The sequence below is a fragment of the Adiantum capillus-veneris genome, chromosome 18, assembly GCF_014529385.1.
Source record: "Adiantum capillus-veneris isolate H3 chromosome 18, ASM1452938v2, whole genome shotgun sequence".
In the NCBI taxonomy this organism is placed as follows: domain Eukaryota; kingdom Viridiplantae; phylum Streptophyta; class Polypodiopsida; order Polypodiales; family Pteridaceae; genus Adiantum; species Adiantum capillus-veneris.
In genome coordinates, this window is record NC_140948.1 from 147,617,243 (window position 1) to 147,641,047 (window position 23,805).

Genomic DNA, 23,805 nt, shown 5'->3' on the forward strand with positions numbered 1-23,805 from the left:
GTGATTTTAAAAGCATTGAGGGAGAACAAGCTTTTTCTCAACCAAAAGAAAAGCGAATTTTCCTTCAAGAGATTCAATACTTAGGTTATATTATCTCTCAAGATGTTATCTGCATGCATCCATCAAATCAAATTTAGAGGTAATAAAAGCCTAATCCAAGGAATTTACATGAGCTAAGAAGATTTATTGGTATGTGTGCATACTATAGATGCTTCATAGCAAAATTTTCTCAAATAGCATGACCATTATATGACTTAACAAAGAAGAACGCTAAGTATCTATGGACTGCTAAGGAGCAAAATTCTTTTGACAAACTCAAAGAGAAGCTTACCTCCCAACCAGTCCTCATGCTTTCGGATCGTTCAAAGACATTTGAGGTCCAATGTGATGCTTGGGGTGATTGCCTTGAAGCCGTCTTGCTTCAAGAAGGGCAAGCCATAGCATATGAGAGCCGAAGGCTCAATACAAATGAACATGTCCTAGACATTTATGAGAAAGAGATTTTAGTTGTTCTACATGCGCTAAACACATGGAAGCACTACTTATTGGGGACTCCATTTATTCTACAAACCGACCACTAAAGTCTCAAGTACTTTATGACGCAAACCAAGCTTTCTGACAAACAAATGATGTGGGAAAATTTTCTTTCGCAATTTAATTTCCATATTTCTCACATTGATGGTAAGCACAATCAAGTGGCGATCCACTTTCATGACGACCAAAAGTTAATGCGGTGTGTATAGCAACTCACAATGATCTATCTTCTATGATAGATGAGTATGCTATGGACCTTGACTTTAGAGACATAATCTAATCCGTTTCTTTTAGGAAGAAAGAGGAACCAATCACCTTTTAGTATGGTTATCTTCTCCACGGCAATAGGTTATGTGTTACCCACTCCTTTCGACTTACCTCCAAAACGAGGGGATGATGACCATCAAATTGAGCTCCTACGAGGAAGCTCACCACCTAGCAAGCCTCCCTATCGAGTTTCTCAAGCTCAAAAAGAGGAGATCATGAGGTAGGTACAAGAATTGATAGACAAAGGGATGGTGACGCCTATCTCTTCTCCCTTTTGTTCTCCAGTCCTTTTAGTGCAAAACAAAGATGGTACATAATATATGTGTGTGGACTATCGAGCACTAAACCATATCACTATCAAAAAAAAAAATCCCATGCCTCGGGTAGAAGATCTGTTTGATAAGCTACAAGGCTCTTGTTAAGGCTACACCTCGGCGGAGTAGGATTTTGACTTTAAAAATGACTATGTAATGAACCTTAATATGGGATGTGTCTTTTGGGATCTTAAGTGTAGGGATGTTTATTTTACGTCAAGAAATGTTCGACAATAGGCAATTTTCAGTTACGATGATGAAGAAGATGTAATGGCGGATTCTTGCGGGATTAAGAAAGTGACAAATGTTTGGTCAACATTGTTGTCTTTTCTCTCGTTCTGTATTCTCATCAATGTACTATTCTAAATGCATAAAGGAAGCAGTAAGTCTTTCCAGAGTATGTTTGCAAGTCGGTACTAAAGTTTTTAGCCATGGCGAATTTTGTGAATGTCACACTATTTGTCAGAGTAGGATGATGTTGAAATGAGAGAGAGAAGGACAATAATACAACTCTACCTACTTCAGTAGGATTGACCTCAAAAGTGGCTATCATCAAATAGGATGAAGATATCCTAAAGACCCCGTTTCGTACAACGCTTGGCCTTTATGAATATCTAGTCATGCCTTTTGGCTTAACTTGTCTAATGGAGAAAATCATTAGACCCTACCGCAAATTCAGTGGAGTGTTTTTTGATGATATCATCATCTACTCCAAGTCTTTGGAGGAACATATGAAACATCTCCAAGTGATTTTTAAAGCATTAACACTAGGTTGGTAACCTAACAGGACATAAAAGTGTCCTTTCAGGGTTTTGAAAAAAACCTCCAAAACCATAGTAGATCCACTCATTTTGTAAAATCCTTTCATGAGGTTATAGTTTAAGGACTACTACACATGGAAAAAATAAGAAACTTGTAAAATTTCTCATCTTTTGGTCACACCAAGCCTCCAAAGTTGATGGACCAGTACATTTCCAACAAAACTGTCATTTCTTATGTTTTGTTGGATAAAAATAAGATTAGAGATTTTTTAAGGACTTGAGATGAATTTCCTAGTTAACTTCAATGGGTTGGTGATCAGAACATATGATTGCTTTTCACTCACTATTTTTTGTTTTGCCAAAAAAAATAGGTACAAAAAAGTTGAATGTTTACCATTCTGCAAACCTATCATCAAAGTTTCTATAGCCACGCTCAATTCATATAATATATGCATGTTTTCTTAGTTCCCTATTTTCCTTTAGGTTCATAAGGAGCCATGGAGCATGTCAAAAGAATAATACATCTCTCACCAAGGGGAATCTTGGGGACAAAGATGAAGTGCTAAATACAGCAAACATGAAAAAACTGGGTTCAACATTATGAGTTGTAGAATCCCATAAAAACTATTCAATATCTAGCCAAATTTGATCCTTATGACTAGATATGGTTACTACCTACAAAATGCATGTAGTTGTCACAAGAAACTAACAATATTGAAAAAGCTATACTTGATATACTAGAATGTTTCGTTTTCTTCTATAATTGAAAAAATCAACCATCGTTGTCTACTATGCAAAATAGGGTATTAGGTGCCCCAAACTCAAGGAATATTAGCTTTATGTTACAATATGCGACATAGAAAATCAAAATTTCATTTGGATATCATGAAAGCCACCAAAAAAATCATAGAAGAGCTAAAATTGGCTAAAAAACAGGATTTTACCATTTTTGTAATTTGGTCATAACTTACAACTTTAACATTTATTTCTCCCTAGAAGCATCAGGACATGCTGAGGACTACTAAAGATAATTCTCTAGCATTATAGACCTCACAAACATGAATTCTAGAGTGGTATAGTTGCAAAAAATTGGAAAAAGCCAAAAACAGGACCCGTTTTTTCACACAATTTAGGTTGTGAAATGTTGTGCAAGGACAAGGTTTAAGATGGAATTGATATTCCATAAAAATGTCGAGTTTTTTTTGAGCTCATGAGACAACTTTCTAGACAGATAGCACCTCAAAATCCATTTTGAAACTCTTCACATAATTCAAGGAAAATGGTCACTTAACAGGACATAAAAGTGTCCCAGGACATAAAAGTGTCCCATTACCAACCTAGTGTTAAGGGAGAACAAGCTTTTTCTCAATTAAAAGAAAAGCGAATTTTTCCTTCAAGAGATTTAATACTTACGTTAAATTATCTCCCAAGATGTTATCTGTATGCATCCATCAAAGTTAGAGGTAATAAAAGCATGGACTAATCCAAGGAATTTACATGAGCTAAGAAGATTTATTGGTATGTGTGCATACTATAGACGCTTCATAGAAAAATTTTCTCAAATAGCAGGACCATTACATGACTTAACAAAGAAGAATGCTAAGTATTTATGGACTGCTAAAGAGCAAAATTCTTTAGAAAAACTCAAAGAGAAGCTTACCTCTCAACTATTCCTCATGATTCCGGATCTTTCAAAGACATTCGAGGTCCAATGTGATGCTTGTGATAATTGCTTGAAGCCGTCTTGCTTCAAGCAGGGCATGCCATATCATATGAGAGTAGAAGGCTCAATACAAATGAATATGTCTTAGACATTTATGAGAAAGAGATTTTAGCTGTTCTACATGTGCTAAACACATGGAAGCACTACTTATTAGGGACTCCGTTTATTCTACAAACCGACCACCAAAGTCTCAAGTACTTCATGACGCAAACCAAGCTTTCTGACAAACAAATGATGTGGGAAAATTTTATTTTGCAATTTAAATTCCATATTTCTCACATTGCTGGTAAGCACAATCAAGTGGTGATCCACTTTCATGACGACCAAACAATAATGCGGTGTGTATAGCAACTCACAATGATCTATCTTCTATGATAGATGAGTATGCTACGGACCCTGACTTTAGAGACATAATGTGATCCCTTTCTTTGGGGAAGAAATAGGAACCAATCACCTTGTAGGATGGTTATCTTCTCCACGGCAATATTTTACGTGTTACCCACTCCATGAAAAAGTCATGTATGAATCCCATGCTCCTCCCTATGCGGGGCATAGAGACGTTCAACCCACTGTCCAAGGAGTACAGACTCATTTCTATTGGCCTACCATGAAAGTGGACATACAAGAGTGTGTTTCAAAATGTGTGGTAAGCTAAAAGACCAAGTATGATAGAGGGAAGCAACCTGGATTACTCCAGCCATTGCCGATCCCAAACTCACCATGAGAGAGTATATCCATCCATTTTATCTTTGGATTACCCAAGTCTATCCATGGGAATATGGTGTTAAGATTTTTGGAAGAAGTGACTGCGCATATGTACATACACATGCATGGCACATCGAATAAAGGATTGCCCATTTTCCAGAGCCAAGTGGTTACGTGGGGCCCATATGTGTACAGGTAGGACAACGTGTACACAACACATCAATTTTCATCGTCACTAGTATCAACGTGTTTTTCTATAATAATGAGGAGATGGTAGAGCGTAGAAATTCTCAAGGAAGCTATTAGTAGGCCAACGACATGAGGTAAGCAGTTGCGTCAAGTGGCATCTAGTTGCATCAGGAGGTCGAATGGGGTCAATACTTGCACGTGGTAAGCGAGGACACAACGATAGTGTTTTCTTGTGATGATTATGCAGAAAGACTATCATGAGGACTATATTTGGGGGCCACTTCATGTGATTGCGGGATGCATTATTGGGAAAAGTTGAGTGCCAAGTGTGCGGGTGGATATAGAAGGGTAACAAAAACGCACTACTTGGCTATTTTTTGGCTTGTTCGGGGTCCGTTTGAGGTCAATCAAAAGGCCAAAGGTGCCAAGGGATAAATTGAAGTGTTGACACTGAAAAACCTGAGAAAAAACCATAAACAATACGGGAGGAGGAGGAGGAAAATCCGCAACTCAGTTTTTATTGTTTTTGGAGCTTGTTTTGGCCATAAACTGCTCATCCGAGGTCGATTTGAGCACTTTGATATTGTAGACTGGGGTTTTTGTCTATTCCGGATGCAATGGTGTTGTTAATTTTGCCAAATTACTCAATGTTTCTTGCTGTTTTGGCTGTGTAAGTTTCTCCTGTGAGCAAAGTCTCTACTCCAATTTGTGATTGTATCTCGCATATTTCATCCATATTGTGTGAGCTATTTGCCCCATTGGTGTTGACCCAAGCTCAGCTGTATCTGAACATAAAAAATATTCCTCTTTTGAGTTGAGTTTTTTGGGGGAGTGTGTGTGTGTCTATGGTGAGTGGGCCAAATGGATAGTCTCTCTCCTCTCACTCCATCGATGTGTTCCTTGTCTCGGTCAGGTGGGTTGTGTAAGCCGAGTGGTGCCCTATAGTGTGTGTATTACTCCAAGATTGTGTGTCGGGTGATTATAAAGGTGTTGTGTGTGTTTCCATCCCACTCACATTCTTTTGGCGCCCCCACAAAGGATCTTCTTTGAGTACCTTCAGCTTCGGGATTAGAGGTTGCAGATTACAGATTCACAAGTTATAGGTTACAGGTTACAGGTTACTGGTACAGATACAGGTAGTTGGAGTAGAGTGATATACTGGCAAGTGGAAGTCACTTGTAGTTGCCATGGGTATGCATCATTTGGTTCTTGTTTGAGCGCATCATCTGGTATTGTACGTTACTTGTGGATACTGCCATTGTACACCATTGTGGAACCATACTTGGTTTTAGGAGAAATAAGTTTTTTTTTTCTTTGATTTTCGAAAGTCGGCTATCATTATCCCTCTCCCTTTGGCTAGAGGCATTCATGCTTCTAGCCATTCTTCTGCTTCCTCAGCTGTAGAGTTAGAGGGTTGTCCCTCCTCTCGAATGTCTAGCACGAATTCTGGGTCAAACCTAAGAAAATATTTTTTCAGTCTCCATCCATTGACCCTAGTCTTGTGAATTCTCCCATCTGCTTCCATCAGCTTATAGCTACCATTGTCATAGCGTTTCTTGATGATGAATGGCCCTTCCCATCTGGCTTGAAATTTTCTATCCTTCCTAATGTCAAATCTGTTGTCGTATCGCAGTACTAACATGCCTCTTTCTAGTCCCTTTTCTTTAAGCCCTTGATTGAAAGTGAGCTGGCGTCGTTCTACCTGTGCTGCATAGTGATTGATTGCTTCTTCCCTATCTAGTTGGAGTCTCTCCAGATCCAAGATGTGGTTTTGGAGGTTTACAATTGGACGATGTGTCTGGCTAGCCAAAACTCGTAAGCTGGCTATTTGTACCTCAATGGGAAGAATTGCCTCCTTCCCATAAACTAGATGGAAAGGAGTGAAACCTAGTGATGTTCAGAACGTTGTTTTGTAGGCCCAAAGAGCTGCCATGAGATGTTTATCCCAGTCTCCTGTGTGGTTACCTATTTTGTGCTGATTTTGCAAATCATTCCATTTACCTTCTCTACTAGACCATTGCATTGTGGATACTATGGTGTGGAATGCTGACGTGTGATGCCTAATTTCTTCATCAGTTCTCCCACCAAATCACCTCTGAATCCTGGTCCTCTATCTGATATTATCTCAAGAGGAGTGCCAAAACGGCAAACGATATGCTCAAAAATGAACTTTGCCACCTCTTGGGCTATAATACGGGTGGTGGCCATTGCTTCTGCCCATCGAGTCATGTAGTCTACACCCACTATGATGTACAGTTTACCTTATTGGGCCCTTGGTAAAGGACCGATTGCATCTATTCCCCATTTCTCAAAAGGACCATATGAGATGATAGGGGTTTGTGGCTCGTAGATTAACGTGCGATCACTGGCCACTTGACAAGCCTTGCATGTTTTACACCAATGGTGTACATCCCTGTTCAAACTAGGCCAAAAGTAACTTGCCTGTAGAATCTTCCTACTTGTGATATCTAGAGCAAAATGACCGCCGCAAACTCCGTCATGGCAACTTGAAATTACCTCTGTGATTTCACTGGAGGTTGGCACCCGCCTGAGAATTTGATATTTGCCCTTTCAATACAAGTGGTGGTCTATAAGGCGGTACCTAGTAGCCTTCCTTACCAGCCATTGTTTTTGGCCTTTGGTGTGTCTTGTTGGACATTCTCCTCTATCTAGAAAACTGATGACATCAGGCATAGCATCACTACCTTGGAAGAGGGGTATTTTTAATTTGATTGCCCCTACGGGAACGTCTTGTATTATTTCTTTGCCCCATGGAGAATACTCTTTCTTGCCGTTCATGGAAAATGACCATGCCTGCCTGCAGACTGATCCATTGTCCTCTTGTATGCTCCATCAAAGAAAAGAGAGTGAGCTCTCTCTAGCCTAGGACTTTCTATCGTTGGTGTTTCTTCCTTTGCTTCCGTGTTGATGTTCAGCTTCTTCTCATAATGGCGATGAGTGAGAATTCCCGCTACACTAGCCCTGGTGGAGTTTTCTACTTGCATGGTGTAGTCAAACTCTTGTAGTCTAATTAACCACTTTGAGATCCTAGATGAGACATCCATGTGTCGCATTACATATGGGAAAACCTCCTCCATTTTCAGGATTACAAAGGGTCTACGAACGAGATAGGAGCGGAACTTTGTGATAGCAAACATTAGTGCCAGAACCATGTGTTCTACTTCGGTAAATCCTTTTTCTAACGGGGTCATGACACGACTAGAGAAGTAAATAGGGTTCATGAAAGAAGTTTTGGGGTCCTTTTGCATTAGCACTGCTCCGAGTGTATCACTTCCCACACTAGGGTTCACATATTCTCTTCAATCCATGAGAAGACATCCCTCTAGGTGAGTTGTTGTAGGGGAAGGACCACTTGAGATAGCAGGTGAATGAACCTGCTTAAGTATCTTACCTTCTGAAGGAAAGAAACCAGCTGCTTGGCGGTGGTGGGTGACGATAAAGATACCAGGGCCTGAATCTTACGTGGGGAAAGAAACACTTGCCATGGTGGTGACTCAGGAAATTACAAACCCTTTTTTTTCTCTCTCTTTTTTAACATTACATTAACAGTAGCGGCTCATAGCGGCTTTTTACAGGGGTGTGTGGATAGGTTAAAATAGGATAAAGATAGAGACATTAAAGGAATGATGATAATCTAATATGGGGAGAATGGTAGGGTTCGGGGAATTGAGGATTTCTCCTAGTACCGCCGCACCGAATAGGTGTACGATCTTCTGTTGGTAGAAGACTTTCCTATCTACATAGATATTCACATGCATATGCTGCAGGAATCTAAACGGGAATGCCGTCGGCCCGTTTTCCATCATGCACAGAGGGTGGAATACTTACTTATACTCTTACCGTGCCAACGTTGATGAGTCGGCACATCCACAAGAGGTCGTCGCCTTTCATGGGCTCTACCTTTCCTTCGTTGCTCAACACGTACGGGGTGATGGCGACGTGTCTGACCACTCCCAGCCTCTTGGCTAACAGCAGTTGCAGGTAATTTTCGTAATCGGCGTGTTGCATGAATTCTACTCCATTCAGTTGCAACTCGTCCCCAGCCCACTGGGTTTCTCCCGTGGTAGAGAGTTTCTTGAGGATAAGTTGTACAGGGAGAGGAGGAAGATCCTCCACTCGCTTCCCAAAATAGTGAGAGCAGTAGGCGAAACACTCTTCTCTAGGACATGGGAATCTACTTACCACTTCTTCTTCCGGATTGTTGAAGTGGATTGGCAGCACTCGCATGCGTAGTGCAAATCGGTAGACGACCTTCTGCCGCTTAGCTTCAGATGAATTCTTCCTTGACAAAGTGGGCACAACCCGGCTTTCTGAGCTTGAAGCACTTGCTTGGCCAGATGCTTCTCCCTTCGGGGTCATGTGTTTCCAGACTGGCTTCTCTTCTCCTTGTCTTTGGCTCGAGAAGCCCCTTTAGGCCACTTTGGAGTTATATCTTTGACTGTAGTTTCTTTAGGGAAAAGAGGTCTCACCGTTTGCTTCCCTTCCTTGACGTGAATGACTTCTTTGCGATGAATATTGATGTAGATGACTTCAGCCCTTTCGCTGCCTTCGTTGCTAGCACTCATTGACAGTGTGCCTTGGTTGACAACAGTGAAGGCACTTCACCAACCTCCCACCTGATGCTTTCGATTTATAGTTAGAACGAGCGACACGAGATGGAGAATTTACCTATTGAAGGTTGACGACACTGTAGCCTGGCTGTAGCGCCTCAATGAAGGCGGCTAGTGCCTCCTTCGTCTCCTCTTCTTCCATCCTCCAGTTAGAAAATTCCTTCAGCCATTCATCCATGATTGATAGTGGGCATCACTTTCAGCATTGTAAACTGAAGGGTCTTAGAAAATCCCTCCTCAATGGGGGCACCAAATGACGGACGCAAAGCGGACCCTGAACCTCGACGGACTCTAAAGCGCCGGGGGCCAAATGGCGCGCCTCGAGCCTACCACGGTAAAGTGAATAGGGGGCACCACCTAGCAAACCATGATGATATGAACACCGCAAACTTACACACACACACACACACACACACACACACACACACACAGATTTGCAAATGATGAAAACCCTCGGGGGTGTGAGGGTGAATTATTTCCGCAATATTTACAAAATGGCATGCCGTGGTGGTAGAGAGGTAGGGAGAGGAGGTGGTGCAACCTACTTGGTGCGTTTTGTAAGACGACTCAATGATTGTGAATACTTACTACCAAGAGCGTGTATATGTGTGTGCATCGACTATTGGAGTCGAGAGATGGATGTGGTTCCCTTCGCATGGTGAAATTCCCAAGGCAAACCCAACACACAAAGCCCCTCCCCGTGATGGTGACAATCCTTCCCACTACACTCTACCAAATACTTGGCTCCTCATGAATTGCCCCCCCCCCCCCCCCCCCCCCCCCCCCCCGTGATAGTGATAGTGTCAATCCTTCCCACTACACTCTACAAAATGCTTGGCTCCTCATGATTTCCCCCCCCCCCCCCCCCCGTGATAGTGACCTCTCAGTGCCAATTTATAGGTATTGGCTACTTGGATTATGGTAATCCTAGTGTGGTTAGGGTAATCTTAATTGGGGAGACAAATCAAGTGGTGGGCCCGGTGTGGTTGACCCTTGCTTTGTTTTGGGAGGTTATTAAAAGAAGGGAATCTCTAGGTGGGCCTTTGTGACCATTACCTAGAGAGCGGATATTTACAAAAAAAAAGGGAATTTACAATGGCTCGAGTAAAAACTGAAGATAATGATGAGAATAACCTATAAATTACTGGAATGGCATTGTGGTTGCGTGTTGCCGGTGAATGGTGTGCTGTCGGTGCGTCGATGTCGAGCGTACTTCTTTTCGGGGTCGGCCGGGGCATGCCTTCAGTGCATTTTCTCTTTTTATTGTTAGCGGCGTGTGCTTTGGATCCTTCTTCTTTATTCGTCAATGTCGAAGTCGTAAACCTTTGGTTTTTTTCTCTTTTTGTTTGTGATGCGGTGCGTATATGCGTGTGTGTGTGTGTGTGTATGTATTGGTGCATGAGGGTGGATGTGTGTGTATGTATATGTATGTGTGTGCGCGTAAACGTGCATGGGAATGGGGGGCTTATTATTAATGTATACAATATATATATATATATAATTTGTTTTTGTTTTTCGTCGATGGTTGACAGCCGGCTTCCTGCTAAACTACGCGAGGCAAATGGGGGGGGGGAGAGATGGGGCAGAGAGAGAGCATGGGTGTGTCGTGTGTGTGTGTGTGTGTGTGGATATGGTGTGTGGAGAGAGAGAGACGGTCTACTGCGGCCTGAGTACCCGGGAGGGAGAGAGAGAGAGAGAGTTTCTGTTGCGGGCTCGTGCACAACGCCAAAGGAAGAGAGGGCGGGGTGTATGGTGTGTGTGGTGTAGAGAGAGAGAGAGAGAGGAGAGAGAGAGAGAGAGAGAGAGATTCTACTGCGGCCTGAGCGCCCGTGAGAAGGAGAGAGAGAGAGAGAGGGAGAGAGACCTGCGCCTTCGGGCTGAGAGAAGGAGAGAGTGTGAGAGGGAGAGGGAGGGATAGGGTGTGTGGGTAGAGAGGGTGTGTAAGGGAGGGAGTGTGTGTGGATAACGGAGAGAGAGGGAGTGTTTTTCGGCGTCTTCATAGGCCCGTGAGAGAGAGAGAGTTTGTGAGGAGAGAGAGGGTGAGGTCCTGCCTTGTGGGCCGCCAGACAAGAGAGTGAAGGAAGGGGGAGGGGGGGGGGGGGGTTTGGCAATGAAGTGGGGTAGGGGAGATGTGTGGGTGAGAGAGAGAGGGAATAGTATCTACTGTCTTTCATGGTAGCTTAAGGACGAGAGGGGGAGCAAGTCAATGGGTGGGAGTGAGGGAATATATTAGCAGGCCAAGGGAGGAGGGAATGAGGCCTGAGGCGAGCGGGTGGGGAAGAAGGGGGAGGGGTTAGGGAAGAAAATTAGCGGGCCAAGTAGGGGGTAATGAGATTGGGGGGGAAAGTTGTGTGTGTGTGTGGGGGGGGGGGGGGGGGGGGGGGGGGGGGGGGGAGGGTAAGCAAGGGGGGGGGGGGGGGGGTGTTTCCATGCAGCTCACATAGAGGGAGCACGAGAGAGGGGTCGGGGGGGCGAGAAGTACTCAAAGCTTGCCCTGGCCGGAGGGGGTGATGAGAGTGGGGGGTAAATTTGGGAGAGAGGGAGAGAAGATATTAGAGAGAGGTATGTAGGGAAAATGAGAGAGAGAGAGAGGGGGTGTGTTATTTTATCCAATGGCCGTCGGGCGGGGGGGGGGGGGGGGGGGGGGGGGGAGATATAAGTTTTTTTTTTTTTTTTCTTTGATTTTCGAAAGTCGGCTATCACCATCCACGTATTCCCCGTTGGATAAAAGATCGACACTATCGACACTATCAACATCGACACAATCGACACTATCTACGTATTCCCTATCAACATCGTCCACGCCTTCAACGTGGTCAACTATCTCGCAGCCTCCTCGTTCCCATCCTTCCTTGTCCTCCTTAAACCCCGGCCAAGGATCAGTTTTCATCAAGTACCGCATCAAACCCATTATTTTGTTCTTACTTATGGGTTCCCCATGACCCAGCCTAAGCCTTTGCACTACTCTCCCTATAGATCTCCTCCTAATAACAACATCGGGATATTGTTGCGACCTTATAACATCGTCTAGCGCATCCCCAAATTGGTTATATGGGATCGGTTCTATCCCATTCACATCCACATAGAGGATATACTCCTCGTAGAGAGACCCGGGAATTGGCACCTTCTTTCATCCTAGTGGTATTTCCGCCCCTAGGTCATATCTAACTTTTTATGTCACCCACTCGATAAGCCCTGAGCAGTCCGCCCCACCTCCAGTTAACGCGTTAACGGCTTCCACACTATGACCTATCCGGGTCTTGTCGGGTGGCATTCCCAAGGCCCACTTAACTAGCCCGCTGGCATCCCCCTTGAGCCTTTCAATAAGAAAGGGATTGTGGCGTTCAACCGTCTTGTGTGTCACTATAAAGAGGAAGCGTCTCCTCCCCCTGCTAGATTGGTCCACGATGGGCTACCTCCAGTTGGCCGTAAAGAGAGAGTGGGCACCAGCCTTAACCAACATAGCGGGCCTCCCTTTAGCCTCCACAATTACCCTCTCGTTGGAGAGCAACCTTTTTAATATGTTGTCAGCCACATTACTCGGTTGTTGAGTAACATCTGGGAAGAGCAACAAATTCTTTCCTTCAACAAGTGTCAGGTCAAATCGATTTACTATATGGATCACGTCCAGGCTCTCGCACCTCTCCCCTAGTATGTACTCCAAGAGCGCTGTTAGGGTCGACTTTCCCGTGGCCCCGGGCCCCCACAAAAAGAGGGACCCTTCCATCCAACCTAGGAGAGCCAATCCAGGAGGAAGGACCGGCCATGGAAGCTAAGGAGGGCGAGCCTCTGCCTAATCTAACCCCCCTAGAAGTGGAGAAGACCCTTGAATTCTTAGGACTGTATCCAGAGCTTAGAGAGGCCTATAGGAGAAAGGAGGTATGGACGGAGGACCAGATGGTTCAGTGGGCAGAAAACAACAGGTTGGTCTACCTTACTCGAAGTTCCTGCTATCTTTTTGCCCTTCACTCGCTGGAGGCTTTGCTCAGACAAACCAGCTTGCGCTTTCTAGGGCTCTAAATACCATTAGAACGCAAAGCCTTACTCACCCCCCAAGTATCTTGAAACCCTAAGGTTATTGAAACCATTGACACTATCGACCTCCCCCCCTCTCTAACAACATTATATTCACCTTTTTGTATGGGCTTAAAGGTACCAGACGGAACGCCACCTTCTTTACTCGCTGTTGTCTTTCTCTTCTATTTGTGCCTCATCCAGAACATCCTTAGACCACACCGAGCACTAGCTACTATCACGTGGGTTCATCGTCCCCAACCCTACCTTGGTTGTCTTGTTCAATAAATGAATGGAGGGATCTCTAATATGGTTTCTTTCTTTCAGTCAATGGTCTAGCTGTTTGGGTTACTCAGCGTCTTTAAGTATATTATGGACCAGGCCGCTATCAGCGCTGTCCATCAAATGCTTGCTATCCTAAACGAATTTAGTAAGACTCATAAAGGTGGGCCCGCCTCCCTTAGTGGTAAAGAGTGCCAGAAGCTCATCATTGAGGTGGGTAACAAGGTGTGGACCCAGTTTGTAAGTCGCCCGGATGTTGCACCCGTTGAATGGTGGGCCACACAAGATGTCCCGAAGGGCCTTATTAGGCTCTTTAAATGGGCCCCCATTCCGTGTCGCGTCCTATAAATGGGCTTCGGGTGATAAGAAGGCGGAGGTGTCTGCCACTCGAGAAAGGACCCGCCAGCTCGCTCTTTAGGGTATGTGGAGCTTCCTTCTACCTGCATGCCTTGCTATCATATCCGCGCATCTATTTGTCTGGGAGGTTGAGTTCGTTAAAGTCGCTAGTGACGACGACTATTATTCCGACCCGCATAACCACTCAGGGCGTATCGTGAAACGAGTTATGTTTGGTGGTGGTAAATTGAGCTTTTCCATACCTTATAACCCCTTAATTCTCATTGTTGCTCAGTTTCTCATAGGTGTTACGGTCTTCCAATCGGTCAGCTTCCTCATCCTCCTCTTGTCTTATCAACCTTTTGATAAACCTGTGGGGACCTCACCCTAATACCTATAGCCTCCTCTTGACTTATGTTACTCTCTAATCTATAATGATAGTTTACACTTATGATCTATACCTATACACATAACCCTACTCATGCTGGGGAGGGTCCTGTCGGGGGAAAAGGGGATTGTGGGCTTATACCAACCCCTTTTCCAAGTGTCCTCCTGGCGGAGGCCCAACGCCTTCATACTCAGAGTCTCTCTTGTCGTCCCTCCCCCTTTTGTATTGTAACCATATAAAGGGGGTGGTAAAAGACAAAGGGTCCCTTATGAATGATAAAATTGCTCTCAAATGGGCACCTAGATTGCCCAATGAGGATGCTCTGAGGAGGCAATCCTTGAGGTATATAGCAATGCACTCCTGGGTGCGTCAACATCTTGTTGAAATCGCCTCCACCCAGCTCACATTAAAGACAGCGTACGCGGCCTATAGCCAGTGGTGTGACCTTACTGGCATGCCCAAGGTCCCTATTGAGGCCTTCAATAGGGCTCTTACATACCGACCTATTTCAGAATGGCCCACCGTTCCTAGAAAGCGAATGGCTAAAGGTATCATCTATCTAAACCTCACCCTACGTAGCTGGGTAGATGTGGCGCCGTCCCCTGAGGAGGGTAGCCAGAGGGTGTCTACTAACTCCCAATAGCTGCCTCTATCCCACCACCGGGTGGTAGCTATGCCCATCTAAGCCGAGCCACCCGTATCTAACCAGCGGGTGGTTGTTCTCTTTTAATATGATAAGCTGGTCACCGACTAGAAGGAGGTTGAATGAACGACGGAAAAATGTGCGATAACCTCGCAAAGGATCTTCACTAGAGTATGGCTCAAAGGTCTAGGGAGGATAATACCTCTTCGAACCCTCTAAACATTGGCTTTGGTTTGGGTTCATAGAGCTCTGAAACTAATAGCTTCGGTGGCTCTGTCTTTTTGCGATTTATGACACCAAGTGGTAGCACGGCCAATAATGCTCCAAGCGGTAGCGCCGGCGGACCCTCAAGGAGTGCAGGATCCTTTGACAGCCTAGGGGGCTATCGAGTGGCTCTACTACACCCTCTGCCCCTCCCCTTAACTTTGCCGACCCCCTTTTCTCAAGCGGTGCAGACCGTCCGTCTAGCAGAGAGATCTCAGAGGACGACCAGCCGCCATCCAACTTTTTCGATTTCCAAACCACTGAGGCTCACCACCGGGAGCCTCTAACAAGGCCCTTATCCCCATCCCGTCGGGCATGGAGTGCCCCACTTGATGTAGACCCCATTTTTGTTACTTTTATTGGCCCTGACGTCTCCGCCTCCGTTTATAGGTAGGCTGGGGGTAGCTATAACCCTAACTCCGACTCCATTCCACTTAAGCACTTTATTATTGCTTTGCGTCGAATATGGCCAGCATCGGCTCTTGCGGAGGCCCCCAGATGGTTTGAACGATGGTGGAATGGAAGCGCGCCCCGACCAACGGACCCTAGAACGAAAAGCACCTGGGCAATAATCCACACGGGGAAATTCAATTGCCTTGATCAGATGGCACTTTTGCAAATAGGGGCATTATTATTGATTGTCCTACTTGTACTTTTTCTAGTCTACCTATTGTACAACAGTCAGGTGCGAGGCACACCTGGGGTGGCTGTCTCCTCCCCTGACGATGGAACGCCTAGCGGGCGCGCAATATATCTAACTAAAGGCCAGTTTAGGAGAGAACGGGATCATCGAAAGGGTAGGGAGAAGCCCGCATAGAAATTACTAAGAACTGCCCCCCTAGAAGGACGTTGCCAACTCCTAACTACGCTGCGCTTTATGAATACCCACCCCGGTGGATCCCTTAAAAGGAGGTGGATAATATATGCCAATAGATTGATTTGATGAGGTTTCTCTTAGACTACAGAAGGGCGAGGTAATAATAGTAATTGGTTACTACGGCTTAAAGAGTGCAACCAGTGCAATGAAATATCCCTTAAGAATGGATTTTGAGGTGGTTCGTTGGCCATTAGGTTCATCTAACCTGAGCTGTTTTGCATAATCTTTTATTTCCCACTCGCTCAAAACGGTGCTACTTCCCTTGCAATCGTCTGAAATAAGATGGTACAAGATGACCCTTTACCTTGCAAGCGGTAAGACCTACCACATACCTTTGGTGGGCAAGTACGGCAAGTTTGAGGGGCCTCAGACTACCGAAAAAATGTTCAAGGTTAGCCTTATTCCTAACCAGGGGTCTAAAGCTACGAAGACGTTCTGCCTTTGAGGCGTAGCAGAGGCCTATGACCAGTTTGACCCCCCTGACCTCAAAGCACCCGAGATAATCCAACAAGCCCAGATCCTTGAAAGATACCTGGTTACCCCAATGATTTTCCCAGTTGCAAACAGTGTTGAGGGGACCAAGAGGTCATGATCCTACGATACATAAAAATCCCAGACGCAGAAAGGAGGGCTTGGCAACGCGATCCTAAGCGGCATGGGAAGATCGTGCCCATCCATTTTTCAGCTGCCTTCTGCATGGGATTTCATTAATCGGGCATAACCGCAAGTGGAGGTAGATAACTAATGGTTGATAGAACAGAGGGGGAGCCACTAGATCAATGCTTGATCCCATTGTCGTATTTAGAGTTTGAGTTGATCTGTGAACTTTTGAATTGTGGGTGCCACCTATTTTTCCAGAAGGGAAACAACGTCTCTTGGTGGAGAAAGAACAGAGGGTGATCAGAGAGGATTTACTAGGAGATTGCGGGGTAAGGGAACCACATCCCAGAGGATCTATAGGGCCAGATGTGGATTTGATCCCTCATGGAATTGGCCTTATAGGTGTGGACGATCCCTTTGTTGCATGCGCAATTGGAAACTACCTTGGGAATGATGGTTCCTTTATACAGGAAAGGACTCCCTTGGGTGGCCTTCATCTTTGGGGGCGGGGGATTCCCCTCTGGGAGAAACCTATGAAGGGCAGTTTGTGTTTAGCAGGCGCCTGTGTAGAGTATTTTTCCAACGGGAGAATAACCATCTTGGGAGAGGGCCGTCAGCTCTATAAGAGGCCCCCCCTTACTGGATAGGCGTGTTCCCGTATCCTTTCTAGCCCGCCGAGGAGGGCTACGTAGCTGAGGTTAGAGAGCCTATTCTTAAGGGTACCCGGTGGAACACTCTTTACGGGCAGGTAATGGGTAACCGGGCTATGCAAAAGGAGACCCTCATCTTTCAAGCTCGCTATCTTTGTGATCCCCCCTTTGAGAAGGAAAAGGAGCTCGGCCTATTGAAGATCCTTGAAAAATGAGTGGATGAGCACGTGGGCGAATATGGAGGACAAACGGCCGAGTTGGACCTCGAAGTGGATGCCCACATAGGGGCATCCAGTAACGCCCACATAGCGGCGTTACTGGCCGATTGATTTAAGGATACCTGGGCCTACCTGCTTCCAGACGAGCAGTGGTATGAGTATAAAAATCAAAGGTGGGATAGTCCGCCCGGATGGGCTTACGAGATGCTAAATAAGATAGAGGAGGAGATGAAGGGAATGGGGTCCGCGTTCACACGACCCCAAAGGAAGAGAATGAGCTCCCAACATCTTCTTGAATCAGTACAGGAGCGCCTATGCCGGCTCCTTAAGCGGGCAAGGATGGTTGATTCAGGGCCCCCCTTTCACAACGGAGTCCTCAGCCCTCATGAGTCAGGGCTGCTGTTACACCCACCCAGTTCCTTGTGGGTATACACAAGCTATGCGGGAATTGAGCTAGATATGTGTACACCAATGAATTCATAAAGTGCAACGTAGTTAGGAGTTTGGAACGTCCTTGTAGGGGGGGCAGTTCTTAGTAATTGCTCTGCGGGCTTCTCCCTACCCTTTTCACGATCACATTCTTTCCTAAACTGGCCTTTAGTTAGATATATTGCGCGCCCGCTAGGCGTTCCATCGTCAGAGGTGGAGACAACCACCTCAGGTGTGCCTCGCACCTGACTGTCGTAGAATAGGTATACCAAAAAAAGTACAAGTAGGACGATCAATAATAATGCCCCTATTTGCAAAAGTGACGTTTGATCAAGGCAATTGAATTGCCCTCGTGGATGATTGCCCAAGTGCTTTTCGTTCTCGAGCGCGCTGGTCGAGGCACGCTTCTGTTCCACCATCATTCAAACCATCCGGGGGCCTGCACAAGAGCCGACGTTGGCCATATTCGATGCAAAGCAATAATAAAGCACTTAAGTGGAATGGAGTCAGAGCCAGGGTTATAGCTAACCCCTGCCTGCCTATAAACGGAGGAGGAGCCTTCAGGGACAATAACAGTAACAGAAATGGGGTCTACATCAAGTGGGGCACTCCATGCCCAACGGGATGGGGATAAGGACCTTGTTAGAGTCTCCCGGTGGTGAACCTCAGCGGTTTGGAAATCGACAAAGTTGCGGATGTCGGCTAACTCCCAATAGTTGCCTGTATCCCACCACCGGGCGGCAGCTATGCCCATCTAAGCCGAGCCACCTGTATCTAACCAGCGGGTGGTTGTTCTCTTTTAATATGATAAGCTAGTCATCCGGCCAGAAGGAGGTTGAATGAACAAAGGAAAAACGCGCGATAACCTCGCAAAGGATCTTCACCAGCGTATGGCTCAAAGGTCTAGGGAGGATACTACCTCTTCGAACCCTCTAAACATTGTCTTTGGTTTGGTTCATAGAGCTCTGAAACTAATAGCTCCGGTGGCTCTGCATTTCTATGATTTATGACACCAGGTGGTAGCACGGCCAATAGCGCTCCAAGAGGTAGCGTCGGCGGACCCTCAAGGAGTGTACGATTCTTTGACAGTCTAGGGTGGCTGTCGAGTGGCTCTACTACACCCTCTGCCCCTCCCCTTAACTTTGCAAACCCCCTTTTCTCAAGCGGTGCAGACCGTCCGTCTAGCAGAGAGATCTCGGAGGACGACCAGCCGTTGTCCAGCCGACACCCGCTGGCTACCCTCCTCAGGGGAGGGCATCGCATCTGCCCAGCTACGCAGGGTGAGGTTTAGATAGATGCTACCTTTAGCCGTTTGATTTCTAGAAACGGTGGGCCATTCTGAAATAGGTCGGTATGTAAGAGCCCTATTGAAGGCCTGGATAGGGACCTTGGGCATGCAAGTAAGGTCACACCACTGCCTATAGGCTACGTATGTTGTCGTTAATGCGAGATGGGCGGAGGCCATTTCAACAAGATGCGAGCGCACCCAAGAGTGCATTGCTATATACCTCAAGGATTGCCTCCTCAGAGCGTCCTCTTTGGGAAATCTAGGTGCCCATTTGAGAGAAATTTTATCATTCATAAGCGATCGTTTGTCTTTTACCACCCCCATTATATGGTTACAATACAAAAGGGGGAGGGAGGACAAGAGAGACTCTGAGTATGAAGGTGCCGGGGCCTCCGCCAGGAGGACACTTGGAAAAGGGACTGATATAAGCCCACAATCCCCTTTTCCCCCGACAGGACCTCCTCAGCATGAGTAGGGTTATGTGTATAGGTATAGATCATAAGTGTAGACTATCATTATAGATTAGAGAGTAACATAAGTCAAGAGGAGGCTATAGGTATTAGGATGAGGGCCCCACAGGTTTATCAAAAGGTTGATAAACCTTTGATAAGACAAGAGGAGGATGAGGAAGCTGACCAATTGGAAGACCGTAACACCTATGAGAAACTGAGAAACAATGATAATTAAGGGGTTATACGGTATGGAAAATCTCAGTTTACCACCACCAAACATAACTGGTTTCACGATACACCCTGAGTGGTCAGGCGCATCGGAATAATAGTCGTCTTCACTAGCGACTTTAACGAACTCAACCTCCCGGACAAATAGATGCGCGGATATGATAGCAAGGCATGCGGGAAGAAGGAAGCTCCACATACCCTAAACAGCAAGCTGGCGGGTCCTTTCCCGAGTGGCAGACGACTATTATCACCCGAAGCCCGTTTATAGGATGTGACAACCGGAACGGAGGTCCATTTAAAGAGTGTGATAAGGCCCTCAGGGACAGCTTGTCTGGCCCACCATTCAACGGGTGCAACATCCGGGCGACTTACTACCCGGGTCCACACCTTGTTACCCACCTCAGTGATGAGGTTCTGGTGCTCTGTATCACTAAGGGAGGCAGGCCCACCTTTATGAGTCTTACTAACTTCATTTAGGACAGCAAGCATTTGATGGACAGCGTTGATAGCGGTCTAGTGCATAATATACTTAAAGACGTCAAGTAACCCAAAGAGCTGGACCATTGATTGAAAGAAAGAAACCATATTAGAGATCCCTCCATTAATTGATTGAACAAGACGACCAAGGTAGGGTTGAGGACGATGAACCCACGTGATAGTAGGTGGTGCTCGGTGTGGTCTAGGGCTGTTCTGGATGAGGTACGAATAGAAGAGAAAGACAACAGTGAGTAAAGAAGGTGGCGTTCCGTCTGGTACTTTTAAGCCCATACTAAAATGTGAATATAAGGTTGTTAGAGAGGGGGGGAGGTCGATAGTGTCGATATTTTCAATACCCTTAAGGGTTTCAAGATACTTGGGGGGTGAGTTAGGCTTTGCGTTCTAATGGGATTTCGAGCCCTAGAAATCGCAAGCTGGTTTGTCTGAGCAAAGCGTCCAGCGAGTGAAGGGTAGAAAGACAGCAAGAACGTCGAGTAAGGTAGACCAATCCGTCGTTTTCTAGGCTTACGGGGATCCCCAGGCGATATTCTTCAAGTGAGAAACTATATGCATAAGAAGAAGGACTTCATGGGAGGCAAGTATACGAGATGTAAGCAACCCATTGTAGTATAGGCTGCATGTTTTTCCAGGTAGAGACTCCTCCTCAGGCCTTCCGTACTATGGCTTCGTCTGGTAGGGAAGATAGACTAGGCTCCTTGAACCCACCATATTGTGGAAAAGGGCTAGTTCTTGTAGTATGGGGTGCCCCAAGACCTTTCTTTGAAATCCAATGAGGTCATTAGATAGGGACGTATGGTGTGCTTCCTTAATGCTCGATGAGATGGCACCCGTCTGACTAGTCAAGCTGATCCCATATTGCCGGAATAGAGTATTCATTTAAGGAGGGGCTTGGGGCACTCGTCTCCCCACTTGTTCATAACAAAGGACCAAAAGGACCCGGACTGGTACGCCTCCCACGTGTTAGGTGCCTTAGTCTGGCCCATGAGGCCCGCATAGATGCCCGTGTGGCATGCCACCATGTCAATCTCCTCCAAGGTAAGCTCATTGGGGAGAACTATCTAGTCGATAACCCGTCGAATGACCCTCTTACTGTTGCGTCTTAGGTTGGCTAGGGTGGCTGCACCAAAGCCGTTCTTCGACACGAGTCGCGAGTAACTAAAAAGCTCTGCATATGAGGTGGCAAAGACGTGTTGCACGGGACATTTACGGTTAAAATAGGCACTATTTTCGGGGCTAAATCGGCGAAAGAGTAGGTAACATGTGCTGGTGATAGCCTTGCTCTCCTCATTGAGAAGATTAACGAGCTCTTCGTATCGAGAGGGGGTGGCTGCCAACCTCGATAACCCACAGCCCAACTGGCCCGATAGAGAATAAGGCAGGCCGACCAAGGTAGTACTAGGCAATAAGGACAGCAGCCCGTAACTGGTTTGCGTGGGGGCTTTCTCTGCCTGCAGATAGAGCCCCCCCACCTGTTCCTTTAGACCTTCCCTTACCTTAATGCTCGACAGTGCTCACTAAACCATCTGGTCCTCCGTCCATACTTCCTTTATTCTATAAGCCTCTCTAAGCTCTAGATACTGTCCTAAGAATTCAAGGGTCTTCTCTACTTCTGGGGGGGTTAGATTAGGCAGAGGCTCGCCCTCCTTAGCTTCCACGGCCAGCCCTTCCTCCTGGATTGGCTCTCCTAGTTTGTATGGAAGGGTACCTTCCGCCTTGGCCTCATCCTCCTTTCCATCTACGTATTCCCTGCTAGATAACAGATTGGCACTATCGACACTATCGACATCGTCCACGCCTTCAACATGGTCAACTATCTCACAGCCTCCTCGTTCCCATCCTTCCTTGCCCTCCTTAAACCCCGGCCAAGGATCAGTTTTCATTAGGTATCGCATCAAACCCGTTATTTTGTTCTTCCTTATGGGTTCCCCATGACCCAGCCTTAGCCCTTGAACTACTCTCCCTATAGATCTCCTCCTAATAACAACGTCGCGATATCCTTGCGACCTTATAACATCATCTAGCGCATTCGCAAATTGGTTAAATGGGATCGGTTCTATCCCATTCCCATCCACATAGAGGATATAATCCTCGTAGAGAGACCCGGGAATTGGCACCTTCTTTGCTCCTAGTGGTATTTCGGCCCCTGGGTCATATCTAACTTTTTTTGTCACCCACTCGATAAACCCTGAGCAGTCCGCCCCGCCTCCAGTTAACTCGTTAAGGGTTTCCACACTATGACCTATTCGGATCTTGTTGGGTGGCATTCCCAAGGCCCACTTAACTAGCCCGTTGGCGTCCCCCTTGAGCCTTTCAATAAGAAAGGGACTGCGGCGTGTAACCGTTCTGGGTGTCTGTATAAAGAGGAAACGTCTCCTTCCCCCACTAGATCGGTCCACGTCGGGCCACCTCCAGTTGTCCGTATAGAGAGAGTGGACACCAGCCTTAACCGACATAGCGAGCCTCCCTTTAGCCTCCACAATTACCCTCTCGGCATTACTCGGTTGTCGAGTAACATCTCAAAAGAGCAGCAAGTTCTTTTCTTCAACAAGGATGTCTCCATCCATCAGGGTAAGGAGGAAGCTTTTCTAGATGGGGCTCATTGGTGTACACATATCCAGCTCAATTCCCGCATAGCTCGTGCACACCCACAAGGGACTGGGTGGGTGTAACAAAGGCCTTGACTCGTGAGGTACAAGGACTCCATTGAGAAAGGGGAGCCCTGAATCAACCGTCCTGGCCCGCTTAAGGAGCCGGGGTAGGTGCTCCTCTAGTGATTTAAGAAGATTTTGGGAGCTCATTTTGTTCCTTTGGGGTCGTGTGAACGCAGCCCCCATTCCCTTCATCTCCTCCTCTATCTTATTTAGCATCTCATAAGCCCATCCGGGCAGACTATCCCACCTTTGATTTTTATACTCATACCACTGCTCGTCTGGAAGCAGGTAGGCCCAGGTATCCTTAAACCGATCGGCCAATAACGCCCCTATGTGGGCGTCCAGTTTGAGTTCCAACTCGGCCGTTTCTCCTCCATATTTTCCCGCCTGCTCATCCACTCGATTTTCAAGGATCCTCAATAGGTCTAGCTCCTTTTCCTTCTCAAACGGGGGATTGCAAAGATAGCGAGCTTGAAAGATGAGGGTCTCCTTTTGCATAGCCCGGTTACCCATTACCTGCCCATAAAGAGTGTTCCACCGGGTACCCTTAAGAATAGGCTGTACACTGAAAAACCCTGAGAAAAAACCAGAAAATATGTGGAGAGAGGAGGAGAAACAGCCACAACTTAGTTTTTGCTGTTTTTGGAGCTTGTTTTAACCATAAATTGCTCATCCGAGGCTGGATTTGAGCACTTTGATATTGTAGACTAGGGTTTTTGGCTATTCCAGACGCAATGGCACTGTCCATTTTTTCAAATTTCTCACTTTTCTTTGTTTTTTTGGTTGTGTAAGTTTCTCCTGTGAGTGAAGACTCTACTCCAATTTGTGATTGTATCTGGTATATTTCATCCATATTATGTGAG

At 46.1% G+C, this 23,805-nt stretch overlaps 2 protein-coding genes and 1 pseudogene across 2 annotated transcripts; 1 reads left to right on the plus strand and 2 right to left on the minus strand.

Moving 5' to 3' along the window:
* The first annotated feature begins 17,279 nt into the window (after positions 1–17,279).
* LOC147436599 (uncharacterized) lies at positions 17,280–17,879 on the plus strand (annotated as a pseudogene).
* Positions 17,880–21,805: 3,926 nt separating this feature from the next.
* Positions 21,806–22,744, minus strand: LOC147436600 (uncharacterized). Its single transcript, XM_086488191.1, has one exon. It carries the CDS (start codon positions 22,742–22,744, stop codon positions 21,806–21,808), a length of 939 nt encoding a protein of 312 aa, XP_086344317.1.
* A 132-nt stretch (positions 22,745–22,876) lies between these two features.
* On the minus strand, positions 22,877–23,455 carry LOC147436601 (uncharacterized). The gene has a single exon (XM_086488193.1). The coding sequence runs from the start codon at positions 23,453–23,455 to the stop codon at positions 22,877–22,879; it is 579 nt and encodes a 192-aa protein (XP_086344319.1).
* Positions 23,456–23,805: the final 350 nt, after the last annotated feature.

What these genes read in the sequence shown, in the direction of transcription:
- LOC147436600 (XM_086488191.1), bottom strand. Translation starts at nt 22,744, where the DNA reads ATGTCGGTTAAGGCTGGTGTCCACTCTCTCTATACGGACAACTGGAGG.
- LOC147436601 (XM_086488193.1), bottom strand. Translation starts at nt 23,455, where the DNA reads ATGGGTAACCGGGCTATGCAAAAGGAGACCCTCATCTTTCAAGCTCGC.